Source organism: Microtus ochrogaster, chromosome 5 (assembly GCF_000317375.1).
Source record: "Microtus ochrogaster isolate Prairie Vole_2 chromosome 5, MicOch1.0, whole genome shotgun sequence".
NCBI lineage: Eukaryota > Metazoa > Chordata > Mammalia > Rodentia > Cricetidae > Microtus > Microtus ochrogaster.
The window spans coordinates 29,202,002-29,223,633 of NC_022012.1; the positions used below are offsets into that span (position 1 = coordinate 29,202,002).

The window sequence follows — 21,632 nt, forward strand, 5'->3', positions numbered from 1 at the left end:
CAGAACACTGCATTGTGTCCCTTTCGTGAATGCCATGGGACCAGCCCACAGCATTTTTCTACCTCTTCATTAAATAGTATGTTAAATAATCTCTTGTTGCTGGGGCCAGGCGTGTTGGCACACACCTTTACTCCCCCAACACTTGGGAGGCAGAGGCAGGTGGATCTCTGTGAGTTCAAGGCCAACCTGGTATACACAATGAGTTCCAGGAAAGCCAGGGCTACACAGTAAGACCCTGTCTCAAAAACAAAACAAACAAAAAACCAACAATAACAAAAAACTAAACAAAAAGGACAGACATACAAACAAAACCCAAACAAAAAAAAAACGAACCCCAGAAAACCAAACTTCTTTGTGCTGGCAGACAGGGGGTGCCACAGCAGCAAGTCCCCCTCCCTCGGCCAGGCTCCTGTGGTCTCAGTGTGTCCACCCTGTCTGGACTTAGATTCCACAGAGTAATCGGAGACATAGCCTCTCCTGAGACCTGGCCCGTCCCAGAACACCCTCCCCATTGAGGGTGAGTTCAAGTGACTTGCACTGCCACCAGGCATCCCAAAGCCGTAGACAGGGGCCATTCAGATGGCAAAGCTGGGAACTGACGTGTTACAGCTCTCATCCAAGTCAGAAGTACGTGAGGTTCTTGACAGCTCCCATCTCTAGCATCCGCTTGATGGCTAGGGCCTCTTGGGAGACATTGTGCCCTGAACCCTGTGGAGACAGCCAAGGAAGTAAGTGAGAGGCCCTAGGTAGCTCTGTCTTCAGAAAGGTCACCTCCCCCTTTCCCTGATCCCTCACTTCTTGGGAGTTTTCTTCCTTACGTGGCTCTCAGAAAGGAGACAGAAATCACATGGCGAATGCGGAGGGTGCCAGCTGGGGTGTCCAGATGCCTACGTCTCATTCTGACACCAAATGACCATATCCCGAACCACTCTCTGACCCTGCGCCGTCCCCTCACCCAGCATTCCACTAGCTGTGCAGTCCCCTAGTTCACTGGGCTCCCAGCAGGGCTGCTCACCGCCATAGACTTAAGTGTGATCTGTTCGTAGTAGTGGATAGTCTGCTTCTTGTTGTAGGCATCGGGGTAGCCAAAGCCAGCGATGTGCACTAAGTCACAGAGGTGTAGCGCCAAGGTGATGGCTAGCAGACCTGTAGTTGGCTTCTAGGGACAGAGCAGGAGGGCATTTGAAGGAGCCCCAATTCCCTCCTCCTCCACCACCCACCTCACACACACTCAGGCTCAGATCCTTTCCCATAGCTGCCCACCAGGGCACCAGCTAACCAACTGAGCATCTGGGTGGAGCGAATGCAGTCGAGGAAGTGATTTACTACTCTATGAAATCCTAAACTCTGTGCCATGCAGGAGTCAGACTCTTGGTCTCGTGAATTCTAGGCAAGTACCTGCACCCCTGATTATTAAGGTTTAATTTGAGAGATTTGACTATTTATTATTTTTATGTGTATGCGCCTGCTTGAGCTATGTGCACCATGTGCTTACAGACACTTCCACGGGCTGGAAGCAGGCACTGGGTTCTCTGGAACTAGAGTTCCAGGTGGTGGTGAATTGCTCAAAGTGGGTGCATGTAACTAAACCTCTGCAGAAGCAGCGAGTGTCCTGAACTTTTAAATTTAAATTGTTATATGTCTAGTGGCTACTGTGGTTATCTTGTCAAACTGCTTAGATTGAGATGTACCTAGGAAAGTACACTTCTAGGGGTGTCTGTGAAGGACAGAAGGATTAACTAAAGCATGAAGACCCACCCCAAAGGTGGGTGGCACCATGCCATAGGTAAGGGACCTGAAGGTATTTTCTCCCTGCTTCCCTTCTCTTTGGCCACATGTGAGTGCTCCGTTCCACCATGTCCTCCTGCCATGACAGACTAAAACCTCTGAGAGCGTGAGCAAAATCAATCTTTCCATTTGGAAGTTGCTGATATCATAGCAGCATAATAGATAACACAACTCCACAGATCTAGGTCTCCAGGGAGGATCAGGGCAATTAGGATGACAACAGTGACAATCACGACAATCAAATCTGTTGCTTGAGTGCTTACTATGTGTCAAGCATCATGTTGAGTGTAAACATAGTATCATACACGGTCGCCTTCAGTCCCCTTCCAAACACATGTGCACAGACACCATTATCGGCCTCAGCTTATAAATGAGGAAACTGGAGCTTGTAAACAACTTGTTCAAAGAGGGGAAGAGAAAAGGGATCTGCCCTCCTCCTGGGACCTGATGGTTCGACACTCGTGGCTGTGTGATCTTTTGTGGGATGATATTCCCCTGTGTGAAGCAGAGTCAACAATACCTTGCCTGCCTGCCCACCTTAGGGCTGCTGTGAGGATCCCATTCCCTTCATCCCCAGTTTATCCACAGCAATGGTCAGCCTAATATTAGGACTTCAGAAAGCATGCCCTGCTAAACTCCAACAGCCAGCTTCATAGAACATTTCACTGCCCATTCTCCCCAAGAGTCAATTCCTGGACTCCATCAGGCCTCTTAAAGTCAACTGTCTTCTAGCACCTCTTTCCATTATCTTTGTCCCCACACTGCTTCTTAGTAAGCCTTCTTTTTCACCCTTGTTGTCTTTTAAGACAGGATCTCATGTAGCCCTGGCTGGCTTTGAACTTACTATGTAGATGAGGCTAACTTGGAAATCCTACCTCTACCTCTCAAGTGCTGGGATAACAGGCATCTCTTGGCCACCCCTGCACTTTAAGCACCTGTGCTCTCTCATCCAGTTTGTGGTCCTGCAGAATCACATGGTCATCATTTCCTCACCAGCGCTATTCCGTATAGTCATCAATCACACTGCCCCTCCTCCTGGCATTCTCTGTATTAAATAAGTATAGCACAACTGCCCATTCCTCCAAGCAGGCAACCTAGAACTGCTTATTCCGTTACACACCATCTCTTTAGAGCAGGGGGCACAGCTTATTCTCCAAGGATGTGGGCTCAGGCTCACCACTAGACAATCGGTTTGCAGGCATTCAGTGCATGATGCTGAATAACACAGATAGTCAAGAATAAGCATTTACTTATAATTTGGCTAATATTACCTGGGTATAGCGGCTCATACTTGTAATCCCAGCACTTGGGATGATTACCATGATTTTGAGGCTAGTCTGTCTCAAGAAAACTAACAAAACAGCAAGGGGCAAATACTGATAGAGCAGTCGCTGTGTTCCAACTTTATTATCCTCTTATGTCCTGCCATAGACTTCAGAGGTCAGCACAGATATTATCCTCACCATGCAGAGAAGCAATTGAAGTCTCCCAGTACTAGACCTGCCTGATAACCACAGCAAGTGGAATATTCCTGCCGCTGCCTGCTGGTGACCTCCTGCTGCCTCACATACCCCCATGAGAGAGACACATGGAAATATTGTCTGTAAAGCTGCCATACGGGGTAAACCCTGCCAGCTGTGGACTACCAGCAAACAGAGTGCTGAAATCAAAACTGGATCACCACCCCCATGACACTCAAGACAGACTGGTGAAGTTTAGTCTCCACTCACTCCATCAGGTCAGTGTGTTCCAAGATAAGATTGCAGGCTAAGAGTTAACAGTAAGTACATTGACTCAAGCTGTTCTCAGAGATAGGGCCAGTGAGTGAGTATGCCAGCAAACTCCCAGCGTACAGATTCTGACCAGAACCTGCCAAAGGCATCTTAAAGTCCAGGGCCCAGGTCCAATCCAGACCTTTCTCTACTCCTCCTTTCAGGGTGCCCCAGGGTGCCCCAATTCTCCAGAGTACACTCTGTCCTTCAGGGCACCACACTACGAAACCTATCTGCAAAGGTCACACGCAAGCTGCACCCATGACTGTTCTTCCCTCCCGAGTTCATCCTCACTTTCCACCCATGTCCCCAATCTCCTCCTAGCTTGGTCTCCCAGCTTCTCTCACCTGCTTGACCTTCCGTGCCTGTTGCTGAATAGGCAGACTCAGGAGCTTGTCTGCTGCAATCTCCATAAAGAAGGGGTTGAGAATCCGAACCTGTTTGGGGTTGACGTCCCAGATGAGGGGCGGCTGTTTCCAGAAACCTTTTCGTACCTATGGCGCAGGGTCAGAAGGGAGAGATGAAATTAGGTAAAGAGCTGTTTCTCAACTCTAACCCAGCTGGTGCTCTTCAGGCAGAGGACAGGGCCCAACTCAAGGTTGACACCTCAGGCATGCAGATTCCTCAGAACTGAGGTAAGACTTGAGCCAGAGATGAGAGACTAGGAACGAAGGGTAATACCATGTGGAGAGTGTGGGGTCTGATCACTACCTGTTTCAGAGATATGCGGACAAGAAGGGGCCTGCGCCTTAGGCTCTCTGCATACTGGGCAAAAATGCCAGATCAGACAGTTCAGTCTTCAACCAGACAGCCAAGTGAGGGAGTGGGCTCTTCGTGGGGACCATCAGGAAAGGCACACAAATGTTGACTGTTCCAAGGTAACTGTGAAACAGTTCCCCTGTTCCCGGGCTTCTCATACATCCTGACCGTGCTCCTATTCCAGGCAACCCTCAAGCCCAGAGGGCCTCTGGCTACCGCCCCAACTCCTACAGGCTCTTGAGGTATAATGCAGGGCAGCTTATCAGCAGCCCTACAAAACAATTCCCTTGGCAAGAAGCCCAAGGCTCCGGCTGTCAAGAGCCTGATTCGCCCGTCCTTTCTCCAATTTTTGAGGCTCATTACACAGCACGCTGTGGGACATGATGCTCTGACTCGGATAACGTTCCCCAAACCCTATCTTTTTCCCCATCTGTCCCAATTTACCCGCTTCTTATCACTCAAGATGGTCTCAATCCAGTGGAAGTCCATTGCCTTGAAAGCTACCAGGACCAAGAGCGTGTCTGGGTTGTTTTCTATTTTGGGGTCGAAGTGGGCCGACTCAGGGTAGAAGAGACGTATGGTGGTCTTGGATCCCACGTCTCCCTCGTAACCAGCCACGGGAGCATTGTTCAATCTGGGCCAGGGAAAGAAGATCCATTACTAGAGATGTCAAGCCTTTTGGGAGCCCCCTGTTTGGGACATCCAGAACCCAAAAAGAAGGAGGGACGGTCACACACCTGATTACCACATCATACTTGTTGATGACACTTCCCAGTGAGCTGTTCCGCAATCGGTGCCCATTTCCCACCACAACACAGCGACGACACTCAAGGCTGCAGCGGGAAGAGGAGGCGTCAAACCCAGAAGTGGCCCCTGCTCTGCATGATCTGCCTTGGGGTCACCTCGGGTCAGTCCTCAGTCGCTGATCTGCATGAAACAGGCCTGCTAAATGGCCCTGCTAATGATCCTACTGACCTTGAAGTCCTGGGCCTCAAAGTGAAATACAAACAAGCCAGGCATGGCAAAGAGCTAATGAGAGGAGGAAAGGCATACGGGAGCACAGCAAGAAACCCAGGACCAGAGCTGAGTAAGGTGGCACAGACCTGTCATCTCAGCACTTAGGAAGTGCCAGAAGAAAGGTGCAGAATTCAAATCCATCCTGTGCTACATAAAGGGGCAAAAATAAAAAGGAAGACTAGAGAGAAGGGAGGGAGGAGAAACCCTAGGACACAGCTCCCTTGCCTGTTGCCCAGGTCTGTCTGTTGCCATGGTAATACCTTCAGCAGCTTCTGCCTACTCTGACATGCAGATGCTCAGGCTAGGTTGCTGTGGTTTTAGAGTACCTATAGCTCCTGGAGACAGGCAGGCTAGGAGGGTCAAATTAGCCACAGTGAACCAGTGATCAAAGGCTGGTTGGCATGGCACTAACCAAGATGATTTCACGCCGGAGCCGGGAAAGATGAAGATGCCCAGACTACAAGGAGAATACTTCCTTACCTCTGTATGCTGTCAGGTATGGCATAGCTAGTAATGGCCAACACCCGGAGAAGAAGGTCTTCTACAAAAAGAATGAACAGAAGAAACGGAGACTATGGTCATCAGCATTCTAAAGGCTGCTTCCACTCCACTTCCCAGATTTTCTCTCCTTGACATAGGTACCCGGGTCTCAGCAAAAGAACCTAGGCATGGAGCCAGTGGAGAGGAGTGCCCAACAGTGATGTTCACATGCACAGGGCATGGGTAGGGCAACTCATTAGTTTACCACTTCCTTTGGTTCCATAGAAAACTCAAATGAGCTACTATCCACCGAACTGACAAATAACTTACCACTTCCTTTGGTACCAAAGGGCAATTCATAGGCAGATGGTGTCTTCACCCAGAAATAATCCTTCAGCTGCAGGAAGATGGGCTGTTCCCTAGAACGGCTATATAGGGTAAGGGTGAGAAAGAGATTAATCTGATTGAACGAGGTCAAGCCTCTGACTATTATGTGACCTTTGTCCTTCCAGCTTCATCCACCCTCCAGCCAGTTAGCAACGAGTCAAAACAACCCCAGTCCTGCACTTCCCATGCCCTGTCCCGCCACCAGGTGCTTACTTGCCAAAAATCTTAGAGGCCTGCCTCTCTGCCTCACCCTGGAAGCACGGCTCTTTCTTCTCCGAGATGGGGAAATAAAAGCTGGAGAGAGAAAGAAGAGTCAGGAGGCCCCTTCAACTAAGGTCCTGAGGCCAGCATCCCAGGCAGGGTCCACCTCCCTGCGGATGGCACAAAGGTCCTATGGTGCTAAAGAAGGATGTACAGAGTTAGCATCTCCATCTCCTCAGCCCAAGTTCTTCTCTGAACCCAAACCATAGAGGGTGCAGATCTTTCTGCCCTAACATTTCGTCTGTGGGAGATCACAGAAACCACCGGGATCCCCACCCCCACCCATCCCACCACCCTCATGGAAGGACTCTGAGCTAGCAGCTGAAGAGGAGAGGTCAGGCCAAGGGTCTCAAAAGTCTCCTGCCTTGTTAGGCACCCTGCCTCTGTGTCAGCCCATCTCTGGAAAGAAACAATGGATGGACACAGAAAGTGTACTCACAGTTCAAAGTACTTATCTTCTCGGGAGATGGAGTACCACACCATGACCACGACAAGGACCAGAGCCAGCATGGCCAGAAACTTCCAGCCTGCAAGGTACATGCACAGAGGAGCTGGAGGCAGAGCCAGAAGGGACAGTTCCAAGCCGCCTCCTCCTTTGCCCATCCTGGGCCCCTCCACCCCCAGCACAGCAGACTCTAGCCAAGGACTGGGATCTAAGCATTTCTGCTGTCAGGATGAAGAGAGGGTCCCTGGCTCCCAGTGTGACAGTCTACCCGCTCTGAGGGTTTCACAAGATGTTGCTAAGGATGACTGCTGGACCCTCCAGTGTTGGGGAGCCCCTGGACAACACTCACGGGACTTGCTGGTCATGTTTCTCAGCAGATAGCAGGGTTCCTGAGGAGAAGTGTCATCCCGGCTGCCTCGGGCCACCTAGGAGACAAGAATTCTAGGTGATCAGTCCAGGCTCCACCTACAGCCCCCATCTAGACACTAGAACAGATCACACCCCTTGCCTGACCCTTTCCTCCTGCAGGAGCACAAAGCCACTTCCCTTGGGCAGCCAGCCCCAGGTGACCTTCCTCCTCAACTCGCAAAGTGCAAAGCCAATGTGAGGGATCTAGGTGGAGCCCTGCTACAGGAAGGGGAACTGAGGACCCAGCCCTCTTTCAGTTCCCATGCCAGATTTACTGACACCCGTCTCCAGGGTGATTCTCCAGCATTTTGACTCAGAAAGAATCAGTCTTGGGGATAAGAAGGGGCATCCACTATTTCTGACACAAAAGTTAACTATGCCAGATTTTGATTGGTACTTGATCCAGCTGAAGCTCATTTCGTCTGGGGCTACTGCTGCCTCTGCCCCCATTAGCAATCTCTGCAGACCTCAACCAGCCAAACACACTAGGACAGATACTGAGAATAAGAAGGGGTTATGACAGTCCTCAAGAAACCCTCTTCCCAGCCCTTCCAGACTCTGGGAGTACCCAGGCCTCACCTCCTAAGATGCATGGTAAACTCAGTAGGGAAGCCTGGTGCAGGAGAGGAAGGGTCAGGGAGACCCAAGGGTATGGCTTGACAAGGAGTTACCTGGGTTACTTCTCTTGTCAGTGGGCAAAAGCCAGCAAAGTAATACAGGAGGTCAGGAAGCAGTAAAGTGTTCTATGGACCAACTGTAAGCACGGAGGTCAGATGGAAAAGGATCCTGGCAGCCGGGAGCCAAGGAGTACTGAGGGTTACAGCTCAGATGGAAGAATGCTCTGGCAGTCAGGAACCAGGGAATAGCACAGGGCACAGGAAGCACCGCAGCTTACAGCCCTGCTCTAGGGAAAGGTTTCCCAATGTAACAGCTCTGCTCCAACAGGAGAGGAGTTCCCCAGCAAAGTTGTTACAGCCCCACTCCTGTGTTCCAGAGTGCAACAACTCAGCTCTGGGAGGGGAAGGTTTCCCCAGCCAAACTGTTACAGCCCTGCTCTGCTCTCTCTGGCTTTCCCAGCGAAGTTGTAACAACTCAGCACTTCTAGGGGAAGGCTAACCCTGAAAGTGTTACAGCCCTGCTCTGTCTCTGCTCTGGCAAAAGAAGGTCTTCACTGGGGGGCTGGAGAGATGGCTCAGAGGTTAAGATCACTGCCCGCTTTTCTTCCAAAGGTCCTGAGTTCAATTACCAGCAACCACATGGTGGCTCACAACCATCTGTAATGGGGTCTGGTGCCCTCTTCTGGCCTGTGGGCATACACACAGACAGAATATTGTATACATAATAAATAAATAAATAAATAAACAAATAAATAAATATTAAAAAAAAAGAAGGTCTTCACCCAAACCTCATTCAAGAGATTTATTGGGAGAAAAGAAGCGAGGAGAGCAGCTGCCTCTACCAGAGTGGAAGAAGGGCAGCCACGAACTGACAGGCACAGGGCTTATATAGATAGGGTTTCTTAGAGGCAGAGTTTTTCCAGGGAGAAGATTTTCAGGGTGGGGATTGGTCAGATTTCAGTCCCTTGAGCTCAGATTGCTAGATCTCTGCTAAGGGATTGGTTGGTTTTCCGTTCAAGGATTGGTTCGTTTTCCTGCACAGGGATTTGTTGGTTTTCTGCTTAGTTGCTCAGGGGCAGATTTGGCTCTGGTTTAAGGGTCAAAGTGTGTTTCTTTCACTGGTCTTTTCAGCTTTTAGGCTCTAGTTTTGAGGCTAGGGCACATTTCTTTCACTGGTTCTGATTCTAGGGCCCAAGTATGTTTCTTTGGCACTGTTTTCAAGGGCAGGGTGTATTTCTTTGGTTCTGGGTTCAAAGCTAAAGCATTTCTTTCACTGGCTCAGGTCTCAGAGCCAGGGTGTGTTTCTTTCACTGGCTCTGGTTTCAGAGCCAGGGTAGGTTTCTTTGGCTGGCCCTTTTACCCTACACCAACTCCTCTAGGACCATACTGCTAAGAGATCTATGTGGCTTAACAGCCATAGGGAGATGTATAGGTGCCAAGTGCCATCTTCTTCCAGCTTATCTCCCTTCCATCCTGTCTTGTTTCTCAAATGGTCAGGAACAGAAAACTCAGAGCCAGGCACTCACTGAACACATGCATTCCACAGACTTGAGCCGTCATCAGTTTGGATGGATCCGAGGACATGGACATGCATTTTCACCTACAGAGCAAGCGACTCATGACTGACTGTGAAAGAAAGCTCTCCTGAGGCCAAGTAAAACATCTTGGATTATTTATTGAAGGCAGGATCAACATCTAGAGGAAGTGTTGTCTATCACAACCATAAATCTAGGATTCTCAATGCAGGCCTATTCTGGTGTCAAGGCTGTGACCCCAAGTGGAGACATTCCCCAGATCCCACTATGAGATCAAGAACCATGACCAAACAAACAAAAATATACCAAATAACAAAACAAACAAAGCCACCAAAAACCAAAACAATGCAAAAACCCCTAAGAATTGAGTAAGACCCAACCATACAAGATATTTCCTCATTCCTCTGTAGGGTTACTAGTAGCCATCTGCAGAACCCTGGAGGAGATTGAAGATGCCGCCCTCCACAAAAAAGAAAAAAAGAAAATGGATAGTTTTTGTTTTATTTTGTTCTCTCTCACCCCTTGCCCCCTCCCCTTTCTCCCAGAGAGAGATTCTATAGCCCAGGCTAGCCTACAACTTACTATATAGCTCAAGCTAGCCTCAAACTTGAGTTCTTCCTCTTTCTGCATGCTGAGATTACAGGTAGGTGCTACCACACTGACTCAGCCAAAAGTGAGATTTGTAGTCCTAAATTTCCAGTTAAAGTCGTCCTTGGTTCTTAACAGCTCTCCTAAAAGTGGGCACACCTTCCCTCGCTGCCCACAACAACCTCCAAAGCTATTCCTCATCACATGGGCTTCTTCACCAGCATGGCTGCCTCCCATGGGCTATACAGTGAGACCCTGTCTCAAAAATTAACTACTTAATTAAAAGCATTAAATGGATGAGTCTTCTTTGAGAAACTCACACCAATGCCCTGGGGTGTGTCTTTCTTTGTGAGTACCTCTCTCTAAGCCTTCATGATAAAAGTTATATTCAAGTATCTTTATTAAACCTCAATTTTGCTCCCCCACAAAAAGTTAAAAGCTAAAAGCATTAAATGAGGGCATGTTAGGTGACCATGGAACATCATACATCCTTCTCGGGATCTCATTTTCTTCAGCTGTCAACATAGGAAGTAAATCAATAGCTAAATCCCTGGTGCTCCAAATGCATTTCTCAGCTCAGCAACACGGGCACACAGGGACCCGTATCAGCAAAGTGGAGTCGTAGGTCTCCTGCAGACCTACAAAGTCAGAATCCTAAGCCTACATTTAAGTTTGAGAAGCAGTGCTCAGGGAAGAGGTTCTGGATGACAGCTGAACAGGAGAATGGCCTGCTGCTGGAGGGACAAGACAGACCAGCAGGTAAAAGTGTTTGTGGCCAAGCCTGAAGACCTGTGTGTAACGTGCAGGCAGGAGGAGAGAACCAACTTCTTCAAGGTGCCCTCTGTCCTCCATACAAGAGTTCTCTCTCTCTCTTCTTCCTTCCTCCGCTCTCTCCTTCCCCATCTCTCCCTAAAAAACAAACTAAATAAACATAAAAATAAAACCACTTAAAAGTCTTAATGAATATTTGTCTGAGTCCCATATGAAGAAATTCCGGTTCGCTGGTCTAGCCCAGCCCTGGAATGTGCTTACACATGGCAGGTAATTCTAATGTGCAGTCACTGTGGAAAATCACTGGATTAGACAGACTGCCTCCAAAGACGACTACTTAACCTTTGATGAGCACATTCTAATTCCGAGGGGGTGGGTATATGGGTGAGGCCTGAGGATCTATGATCTTACCAGCTCCCTTGGGCCCTGCTGCTAGGACCACACTTGGAGTTTCAAAATTCTGTATCAGGATTCTTCCTTAACTGTCTCCTCTCCTACCTTCCTTCCTCCAGATCTTTTCTAAGGCGGAACTTTTCCAGTTAAAACTGGCTACACAATGCAGTCACCTGAGGAGTTTAAAATACCCAGATGTCGAGGTCTGGCCCTCCACGATTTTTATCACATTAGTTAGAGGCCAAGCATCCTTAGTAAAAAGGAAAGCAAACAACAAAGCCACCTCCTCTGTGACTCTAGCATGTCGACAAAATGGAAAATTCTGCATAGAACAGGTTCCAGAGTAAATGACAGACAACTACTCAGCCAGACTCTGACACTGACCTTTAGGGAAGAGACTCTGGCAGTCACTGGTAAGTAGCTTAGAGTGAACCCAAATAACAAGACGGCTACTCCTTCTTTGGCCTCTTTCCCAATGCAGGTCTACACTGGGACACCTTTGTTCCAAATCAGAACCAGAACAGTTCTAAGTAGCCTGGCTCGTCCTAGGGTTTGTTCCAAGGTGCCCAACCAAGGATGTACACATCCTACTTCCTTTTCTTGCTGGGCCAAGTCCAGAGGATTATTTGTGTCCTTGGGTACTTCAGGGGCACAGGGCTTCTCAGACCGGTTGCTTCAAGGACAATCTGTTGACGGGAAGCCTGCAGTTGATCTATCCCGCTCCAAGGCTCAGCAGCATCTCCTCTGACCCAGCTGCCAAGGAGAATCACTCATCCAACCTGCTAGACAAAGCTAGCCCAACGTCAGGAAAGTTGTCTGCATCGTTGGTATTCTGCCATGAAACCAAGGTGTCCTCAGCTTAAAGTGAGCTGATAAGCACAGCCAGGGGACTCTCGAAGGGCAAACAAGGGACACAGGAAGAAACAGTGCCCTGCAGAAGTACCTGCTATCAAAAAGGAGTCCTATTCGATCAACATCCCCCCACAAGGGCTGAGTCCACCCAAGGGTCAGCTTAATGACACTTCTAAGAGGAGGCTCTGGGAGTGTGGTGTAGTAGTAGTAGTAATAGTAGTGTGTGTGTGTGTGTGTGTGCGCACACACACACACACACAAGCACATATGTAGTAGCAGTAGGGGGCAGGCAGAAGGCCAAAGCTTGCTGAATGGTTCTATGCTCTTAAACTCTTGAATTTCTGTCCCCTTCAGAGTGTTTGATTTTGATTTTTATTTTGTTTTGTTTTTTATTTTTTTGTTGTTGTTGCTTAGATTGAACCCAAGGCTTTTGGCAAGCTAGGTAAGTGCTCTTCCATGGAGCCATATCCCTGATGGCTCTCAGTTCTGTAAGCAGAACAAAACAAAAGAACCCAGAGCTATCTGCCCTTTTAACACCTTTAGACTCACCCCTCACTTCTCTCTCCAAACACTACCACCTTCCCAGGACCTGATCCAGCCAACTCCCCACCCCTTTGCTCTGCCCACCTCTAGTCCCAGTTCTGTCCCTGACCAATAAACACGGCTTCCTTAAAGCAAATATCTGTGTTTGCCTCATCCCGCCCCCCCCCAGGCTCTCCTTGCCTCAGGTTTTGCTCCAAAGGTCAAACTTCCACATTCCACTTCCTTACTTCCCACTCCACCTCTTCCTGAGAAATGATACACAGCAAACCCTGCTCTGGCTTAGAACACTCCATCCCAAAACCATCTCAAAAGTCACTCTTAGGACCACAATGTTGGCACTGTGTCGCCAGGAGCCTACAAGTTCAGGCCTTGTGCACTGCAGACACATCTGAAGCATGTGTGGTGATTAACTGTCAACTTGACAGGTTCTAGAATCACCTAGGGCATGTCTGAGTGATCTTTCAGATTCGGGTAATGGGGCAGGAAGCCCAACCATCCCAGAGGCATTGCAGTTCCGCGGGCCATGGCCAGGACTGACTAGGAAGGAGTCAGTCTTTGCTTCCCCAGTCTGAATGTGGTGTGACCAGCCACCTCTCACCCTGGCTGCCATGCCTTCCCCCAGCAAACGGAGAGCCAACACAAGTCCTTCCTTAAGTCGCTTGTGCCGGGTATTTTGTCATGTCAAGTAGGAAAGAAACTAAGAAGCACTGAGCAGCTGTACCCAAACACACGAACAGAGAACACACATCCTGACTGCCCAGGTTCTTTTACATTAGGGTGCCTCATGTGGTTTAAATGTGAGCCCTCAAGTTCATGCATTGCAAACTTGATCCTGAGTGTGGTGGTTTGGGAGATGGAACCTTTAAGAGGTGGGCAGGGCTCAATAGTAGAGAACTTGCCTACCATTCAGTTCTCAGTACTTTGGGCAGGGAGCTCTGCCCTCATGAGTGGTTAGTGCTTTACCACAGGAATGGATTCCATAAGATGGAAATGGAGCCAGTATGAGAAGACAAATTCAGCCTCTTACCTCTCCCCTACTCCCACTCTCTGCCTTCAGTCTGCAGATGAAACAGCCAGAAGACCTCATCCTGGACTTCACACCCTCCAGAACCATGATCCAAATGAACTCATATCCATTATACATAATTCTGGCTAGAGAATTTGGTTAGAGCAGCAGAGAATAGACTAAGAACAACCTAGTCTTAATAAGTGGGGTCCCTGCTGTAACAAATACTTGAAAATGTGGAATCACCTTTGGAACTGGGGAGAGGGGGAGGCTAGAAGAACCAATACATATGAGCTAGGAAAAGTCCTGTTAACTGGAGGGGAAATCTCTGGGCTTTCCTATTACACAAGCGTTGTCAGGACTAGAATAAATACTATCCTGGTAATAAAGTGGCTGACAACTTGGCTGAATTGTCTAAAACTTCATGGGAAACAGCAGGCTGAAAGAGGATATTTGGTGGAAGAAACATGTTGGCCACAAAGCACTCAGGGTGCCGTGTGGCTTGACTGTAGCCGGTGAGTTCAAAGACAGGATTTGAAAATGGAATCTATAATTAAAAGGAAACAGAATTTCGGGATTTGAGGGATTCTCAGCCTGGACTCTATAGAGAATTAAATGTTTCATGAGAGGAAAATGTAGGTGTGGCAAAGCAATCATCTGATAAGATTAGTATAGACAGAATGAGGTCTGAGGCTATTCATCAGGACAATGGGACAGTGACCCCAAAGGCCCCTTGGAGAATTCTACTGAGGTCCTTCCCATTTCACACCCAGAATGCCAAGCTTATGAGAAGAAAATAAACAGAAGAGAGGCCAGACCTTGGGGCAGGTTGCCAAGAGCTATGATAAGCCTTGATGCCCCACATTCTTGGGCAACCTCCTGCTGCCTCAGCCACTACTCCGGAGCAGCTTGACCCATCCCTCCAAAGGCAGCGGGGGACAGGCAGTGGCAGTGCCCACAGGGTGCCAACTCTGTAGTTATAGCATTTAAGAGCAACGGGACATGACTTGCTCTGCCTGGATTTCAAAGGACGCCATGGCAGCCTGGGCCAGGACATAGGTGGAGGCAGCAAAGAAGACTCTTGAGGCAAGGCCCAGCGGAACTATGGAGTCAGAACACAGCAAAGTCCAAGGAGGCCTAGTGGAACCAAGGAACCCACATGTGGGCAAAGCCTTCCACTGAGACCCCAGAATTGCGGGGCCACTAGAACACATTATCAGTCTGAGAGCTGAGGGCAAGACTCCAACCTGCCACCCAAACAACACCATGGGGGCAGTGGGTTTGGGTCCCAAGGTCTAATGCCTCTCACCACTGTCTAGAAACAGGGCACGGAATTAAGGACAATTATTCTGGAATGTTTGTTTTCCTTGTAGGGTTTTACGTACACATGACTAGTTATCACTCTCTTTTTACCAATTTCTCCTCTTGTCTATCCCACTATTCTAATTGCGAGGTAGCTTGTGTAATTTCACAAGCTGGTGACTAAATAATTCAAGGTCAAAAGTGAACCTGCTATGAGAATGAGGAGATATCCCAGAGTCAGGCAACGGAAGCATTTTAGTATGCAGCTACAGTGGTAGCTAGAGGAAACTGTATAGACAAATTCAAAATAGGAAAGAAAACCTACAATTAACTTTCCGCCCAAAATAATATTAGTGTGTGTTTCAGATAGAATCTCACTACATAGCCCTGGCTGCTGTCCTTGAACTCAGAATAACGCACCTGCCTCTGTCTCCTGAGGGCTGGGATTAAAATCATGAGCCATCACACCCAGCCCCAAAATACTACTCTTAAGCTATCCAGTAAACTACGGATAGAAAGAAGAAACTATGGTATAGGAAGAAATGAAGAGAAGGAAAAATACATTATCAACAAAATCAAACTTCCGTCTCTGAAGAGGTAAATCTGCCTTGAATAGGTCTCTACTCACATCCGATTCCAGAGACTCCAGACTTTGGAATTTTAAGATTCAAATTGGGAGGTGGGACCCTTAAGATGTGTGTAGGTCCTGAGAGCCCCTCCCTCATGGACAGAGTTATGGAGGGAAGGGATGCCTCTCTGTGAGAACAGAAGAGAAAGAGTCCTCGCTACCCCCACACATTTGCCTTTCCACCTTCTACCATGGGACGAGGCAGCCATGAGTCAAACAACTTCGGTCCATCATCAATGACTCCATCTAGAGTGTGCTATTACAGGGGCATATAGGTACTAAGACAGCACCCTCACCCCTCTCTAACCTGGGTGGCTGGACAATTCCATTCCTGGGGCACCCAGCTCAAATGGCCCTGTTCTTATGAATCTTTTCCGGTATTTCTGAATAACCCATGCTTTTTCCCCACAAACTACAGTTTATACACTGATTCAAGTTCTAAACAGATCATAGAATCTTATGGCTTATAGTTACTGGTTTATGTTAGATAGTGATTGTATGTCTTGCTCAATATCTTTTGGCCTCTGAAATTGGAGACTTAGAAATCCCAAAGTGTAATTTCATATTATAGAATTATAAACTTTTATATATTGCCCATGAAATAATAACTTCTGATCAGGGATTTCTTTGTGTCTCTGGACCATATTATCACAGCTATTATAGAGCAGATGTTTTACCAAAAAAAAAAAAGTGGTAATAAAATACTCGTGTGTATGTGTGTTTCTGGGGTTCAAACTAAGCAAGAATTTTATCACTGAAATACATCCATAGACCTTGATTTGTAAAGCTGGCCTCATCAGAGAATCTTACAGTAGACAGTGATTAACACAGTGACTGTACAGGGTTGCAGAACGCTCAACCCTAAATGGGACATCTGTATCACATGCCCTCCTACCGAGGACCAGAGATTATTGCAGAAGAGTGGGTATAAAAAAGGGTATATAAGAGGCAAAGAAAGTGAATGACAAGATGTCTTCAGGACACATCAGGCAAGTTGTGCAATAACCTTAGAGAGATTTGACAGCATGCATAAGCTTTGTGCATGATCAACCCAGACCAAATTTCGGTAAGAAGCATGGAGATGGGCATGGAGTCCCACTCCTAGCCATGGAGCTGGCCACTGACAGCTACTAGGAGAGGAAGAGTCAGTTTCTTTTCTCTCTGTAGCTCCTGTAAGTCGACTGCATCCCAGTGGAAGGCCACACAGCCAAGACTATATGAAGAGCACAAATTGAATCTGATGGATTTGTTTTAATGACACAAAGTTTGGTATAGGGAATGAGGGGTGGATCTAGGAAGAGTTGAGAGGTGAAAATGATCAAAACACATTGTATAAAATTCTCAAAGAACTAATTTTTAAGAAATTAAACAAAAATTTAAAACTGAAAATAAAATCAAGTCTCACTCTTCTGCTGTGGCTGACTTTAAACTCACTATGAGGACTAGGTTGGCCTGGAACTCCTGATCCTTCTTACTGCCCCAGAGTGCTGGATTATAGATGCAGGCCACCATGTGTCTGTGAAAGATGTTCTATGTCTCTTACTGATAACTGAAATTCATGGTTACCAAAGGCAGGATCTGGCTCTCTCAACCGGGCACTGTTGGTTTTAGGAGCCAGGCAACTTGTTGTTGCAGCATCTTGTGCACCATGGACACTCAGCAGCGTATCTGGACTGTAACTGCTAAACTCCATTAGGATCTTTCCCACCTTCCCTGCACTGACGTCAAGGCAAACCTCCATTGCATCTGCTAACTCGCAATAACTTCTCTTAGCTTATATTGTTGCCAGTAACCCAAGGAGATTCAAGCCGGACTGAATATAATGTGATTAATGCAACCTCACAGGCTCTTCTCAGTAAAGGGTCAATACCCTGGTTCTGCTATACAATGCTCCCCATTTGATGGCCTTACCTTCTTCCCACACCAGCAAAAGTCCACTGACCTACTTCTACTGAGCTCCTGGGACCCACATGACATGTTCCTCTCTTCTTCATCACCTCTCTCGTGTGTCCTGCCTCCATGCCTTGGTGAAGGAAGCTAGGCACACACCTTCCTTCAGCCTCTGATCTTGCTGCATGCCAGGTAGGAAGGCTTTTGTCTTAGACACAGGCTTGAATATCTATGCATCTAACTCTTCATTCACTTTTTCACACTTCCCAGCAGCAATCCCCACAGAGCCAATGCTCGCCTGTCTGCAAAGATTTGTTTTGAATTGTTCTGCCTACTGCTGCACCACCAATAATTAGAACTGTGCCTGGCACACAGCTCTCAAAACAAATCTGTTACATTAACAAATGGATCTGGGGGCTGGAGAAATGGCTCAGAGGTTAAGAGCACTGACTGCTCTTTAGAGGCCCTGAGTTCAAATCCCAGCAACCACATGGCAGCTCACAACCATCTATAATGAGATATGATGTCCTACTCTGGCACGTAGGTAAACATGCAGACAGAACCCTGCATACATAATAGAAAAATTAAATCTTAAAAAAAAATGGGGGCTGAAGAGATGGATTGGTGGCTAAGAGCACTGGCTGTTCTCCCAGAGGACCCGGGTTCAATTCCCAGCACCCACATGGCAGCTCACAACTGTCTATAATCCCAATTCCAGGGGATCTGACATCCTCACATGGACAAATGTGCACATAAAATAGAAATAAATAAATAAGTATGTAAAAAATATATATTTAAAAAAACAAATGGATGTATTCATCAGGAATCATTGTCATAATGTAGGTGGTACAAGAATGAGAAAAAATAATAGCAATCGGTCAAGTCCCTTAGCCACTTCCAGCACAGCCCCCAGCAATGTCCTGGCTGGATGTCAGTCCCCATCCCTGTCTAGTGTGACCACAGGCAGCCTGAGGTGAGACTGTTCTTCCAGGCCACTGAGAGACTGCAGAGGACAGAGAAACTGACCAAATGCTTAGGGCCACCTGTGGAAGGTGGGGCATCCTGCAAGCCATTCAAGCACAAATGAAGAGGAGGCAGACAACCTTCCCAATGTAATCACAAGACTCTCCCTGGTGCCTGCAACAGTGTCAGGCCATCCATCTGATGCCTTGTCACAAGACATCACAGGGAGCCTCCTGAAAATTATCCTTCTGGTGTTTGCCTAGAGGAGCAAAGGCCAAAATCCATAAATTCTCAGAGTTAGAAAGCTGAAGTCCACATGACTAAGTGACCAGTCTGGAGGCCAGGTCAGGGCCAGGATAAATAAAGAAGAAATGGTTGCTAATAGTGACCTATCCCAGGTTCCTCCCAGCCAGGGCCTCTGGAGGACAGCTCTCTTCCAATACTGCCCACCCAACAACACTGGAATCTGGGGCTGGTTCACCACCAGCACAGCCAGGCCCTCTTTCCTTTGGCCCCCAGATGTCTTATCTGAAAGCAGTGGGTTATAGTAGCCCTGGTCTGGTCAAACAATACCACCATCCCAGCTAGTTTAAAATATTTGTGTCAGGTCACAAGATGGCTCAATGGGTAAAGGTGTTTGTCACCAAGCCTGATAACATGAACTTGATCCCCAGGACCATATACTAGAAGGAAAAAAAATCAACTCTTAAAATAAGCTGTCCTCTGACTTCCACACACACACACATACACGTACACACACACACATATACAAACACATATGAAAATAAAAAAAATATTTAAAGTACTTATGTGGCCAGTCTACACTGACGGGGGTTCTAAGCAGAAACATATGCTGACTCCACAAACATACTTATTTTTAAAAAGTAAACTATCCCCTAACTATAGTAATTACACATTGAGACTATAATATTTATAATTAATTAATAATATAATTAATATCTGGGAAGGGGTGCCATTGTCATTGACTATTCTGATGTACAGCCAAGGTGCATGGGATTCCCAATGTCTTAAACACGTCAGAGTCAGGAAGACCACTCCCCCTGCCTCTGACTTCTCCTCTTGGGCCGATTCAAGGTGACATCGCTGCCTTGTCTCATAGGCTCTTCTCTGTCCCCACTCAATCTCTTTCTCACTTGGCACCTTGCCCCTTCAGCTACTTTCTGCAAACTTTCCCAGAACCCAGCCTGTCAGCCATGTTTGGGTCAGATGGAGCTATCTGGAGAGGGTCTGTTTTGGGGGCAGGCCACTGGGACTGATCTTTTCCTCTGCCACCAGCAAGATGTGTGACTGGAGATGAATTAGCTTCCCTAAGCCTTGGGTCCCTGATCTATGAAGAAGGTGGAGTCCCTCCACAATCTCCTCACGGTCATAAACATGTAGACATGATCCCAAGTGAGGCACAGGGATGGCCATTAGTAGCACACAACAGCGGGATGCCATCTGCTATTCTAAGAAGTGACCCCAAAACTGAAGCACGGAAAACAGGAGGGAAAGGTAAGTACAAATACCTTTAAGGTCTATTTTTGGAGACAGGCTCTCACTATGCAGCCTTGGCTGGCCTGGGGAAGTTCACGATGGAGACTACGCAGGGTTGAACTCACAGAGATCCCCCTGCCTCTGCCTTCTGAGTCCTGGGATTAAAGGCGTGTGGTACCATGCCCATCCTTAACTCTTTTTTTAGTGTTTTAGTTTTATGTGCTGGACTGTTTCACACGTGTGGCTGTGTAGCATGTGGATGCTTGGCACCTGCAGAGGCCAGAGCTGGGTATCAGAGCCTCTGTAACTGCAGTTACAGACAAGTGTGAGCTGCCGTGTGGGTTCTGGGAATCGAACCTAAGTTCCCTGGAAAAACAGCAAGGACTCTTAACCACTGAGTCATTTCTCCATCCCTGAGTAAAAATCGTTTTGAAAATGCTGGGCTGTTCTTGAGACGGGGTCTTATCAAGATGTCCATGAGTTTAGACCCTTCTGCCTCAGCTTCCTCCACGCTGGTGTTATCGGTCTAGGCCCAGGATGGTGGCATACACCTGTAACCTTAGCGCTTAGGGAAAGCACAGGCAGGAGAATTAAACAGGAATTCACGGTCCTCGCACTATGCACATCTAATTACTCTCACTGTACACATCTTCCTTCCCCAGGGAGAAGAACTTTGGCTGCATGCCTCCCACCCAACCTGCACACAGAAGAATGAAGGCTGGGCAGAAGCATAGGCAGGAGTCAAAGCCAGCAGCTTCATGCTTGGATTTGTGTTAGGACCAGGTCAACAATGTGGGATCTGGAAGCAGTGGTTAGGACCAAAGACCAGACTCCCCTCCCTACTCTCTCTTTCCTGCCACAGCATCCTCCTAGCTACCCAGCTGCCAAAGGCCTCCTCACTCCCACATCCGACTTTATCACATTGGCTTATTTTGGTTTCATTGTGGCAGCTATACCATGCTATCTCTAATGTCCACTAAACCAGTCTCCCAAACACCAAACATCAGGTATACGGTAAGTAATCGGCATATTTTAAAATAAACAAATGCCTAAATTATTATCATTTGTTCACTCAAGCAAATAAACAAAAACAAAACACTATGAGCAGAAAGTTTCATCAAGTTAGAAAATTCCAGACCCTCTTTTGTGCTACCTAAGGCGCTGAGCTTGCTAGTCTCACACAGCAACTCACAGGGCCAGTGGGAAGACTACTATCGGCCAAATGGCTTCTTTCAGAAGAACACCTTTCCCACCAGGTACCTGCGGTTTCTGCAGATAAGGCAGCTTCCATCTTCCACTCAACTCCACCCCCTCTAGTTCCAGAGTGCTGAAACAAACCAGCAGCCAAAACCAGCAAACTCTGGGAGGCCCGGGAAAGATTAGAGCCCAATGGCACCCTATTCTCTTTCCTCCTTACACGTTCCTCAGGACGAACAGTTTGGCACAGGATACCAGGACCAGCTGACGGGAAGCTCAAAGCACTGGCTGTAGATGAAAGGGCTACATATGAACTCTGAGAACCCCGAAGTTCACCTCAGCCTCTGCAGCCACCAACTGAAAACTCAGCTTCAGATTCCTCCTCTGAAAACCGGGATACCAGGTTCAAGTGTATACCTCTGGCATTCAGGAGACAATGACAAGCCAGAGATACACAGTAAGAGCCTGTCCCTCTCCCCACAAAAAAAGACAGTGGTGAGGTAGTACACTTTTAATCCCAGTACTTGCGGGGG

At 47.7% G+C, this 21,632-nt stretch overlaps 1 protein-coding gene across 3 annotated transcripts in view; it reads right to left on the minus strand.

Annotated features, from left to right (window-relative positions):
- Positions 1-247: 247 nt before the first annotated feature.
- St3gal4 (ST3 beta-galactoside alpha-2,3-sialyltransferase 4) overlaps positions 248-21,632 on the minus strand; it is a 38,004-nt gene continuing 16,619 nt past the window's right edge. For 2 of the 3 annotated variants that reach the window (XM_005347013.3, XM_026779456.1), the window contains exons 2-11: positions 7,259-7,334; positions 6,904-6,991; positions 6,417-6,497; positions 6,147-6,244; positions 5,817-5,877; positions 5,057-5,152; positions 4,764-4,953; positions 3,908-4,054; positions 1,016-1,159; positions 248-708 (exon numbers count right to left, since the gene is read on the minus strand). In XM_005347013.3, the coding sequence (XP_005347070.1) occupies positions 622-708; positions 1,016-1,159; positions 3,908-4,054; positions 4,764-4,953; positions 5,057-5,152; positions 5,817-5,877; positions 6,147-6,244; positions 6,417-6,497; positions 6,904-6,991; positions 7,259-7,274 (1,008 nt within the window). In that variant the 5' untranslated portion in view covers positions 7,275-7,334 and the 3' untranslated portion in view covers positions 248-621. Of the gene's footprint in view, positions 709-1,015; positions 1,160-3,907; positions 4,055-4,763; positions 4,954-5,056; positions 5,153-5,816; positions 5,878-6,146; positions 6,245-6,416; positions 6,498-6,903; positions 6,992-7,258; positions 7,335-7,988; positions 8,008-21,632 lie in introns of those variants that run through there. The other variant, XM_026779457.1, reaches the window with a different exon arrangement.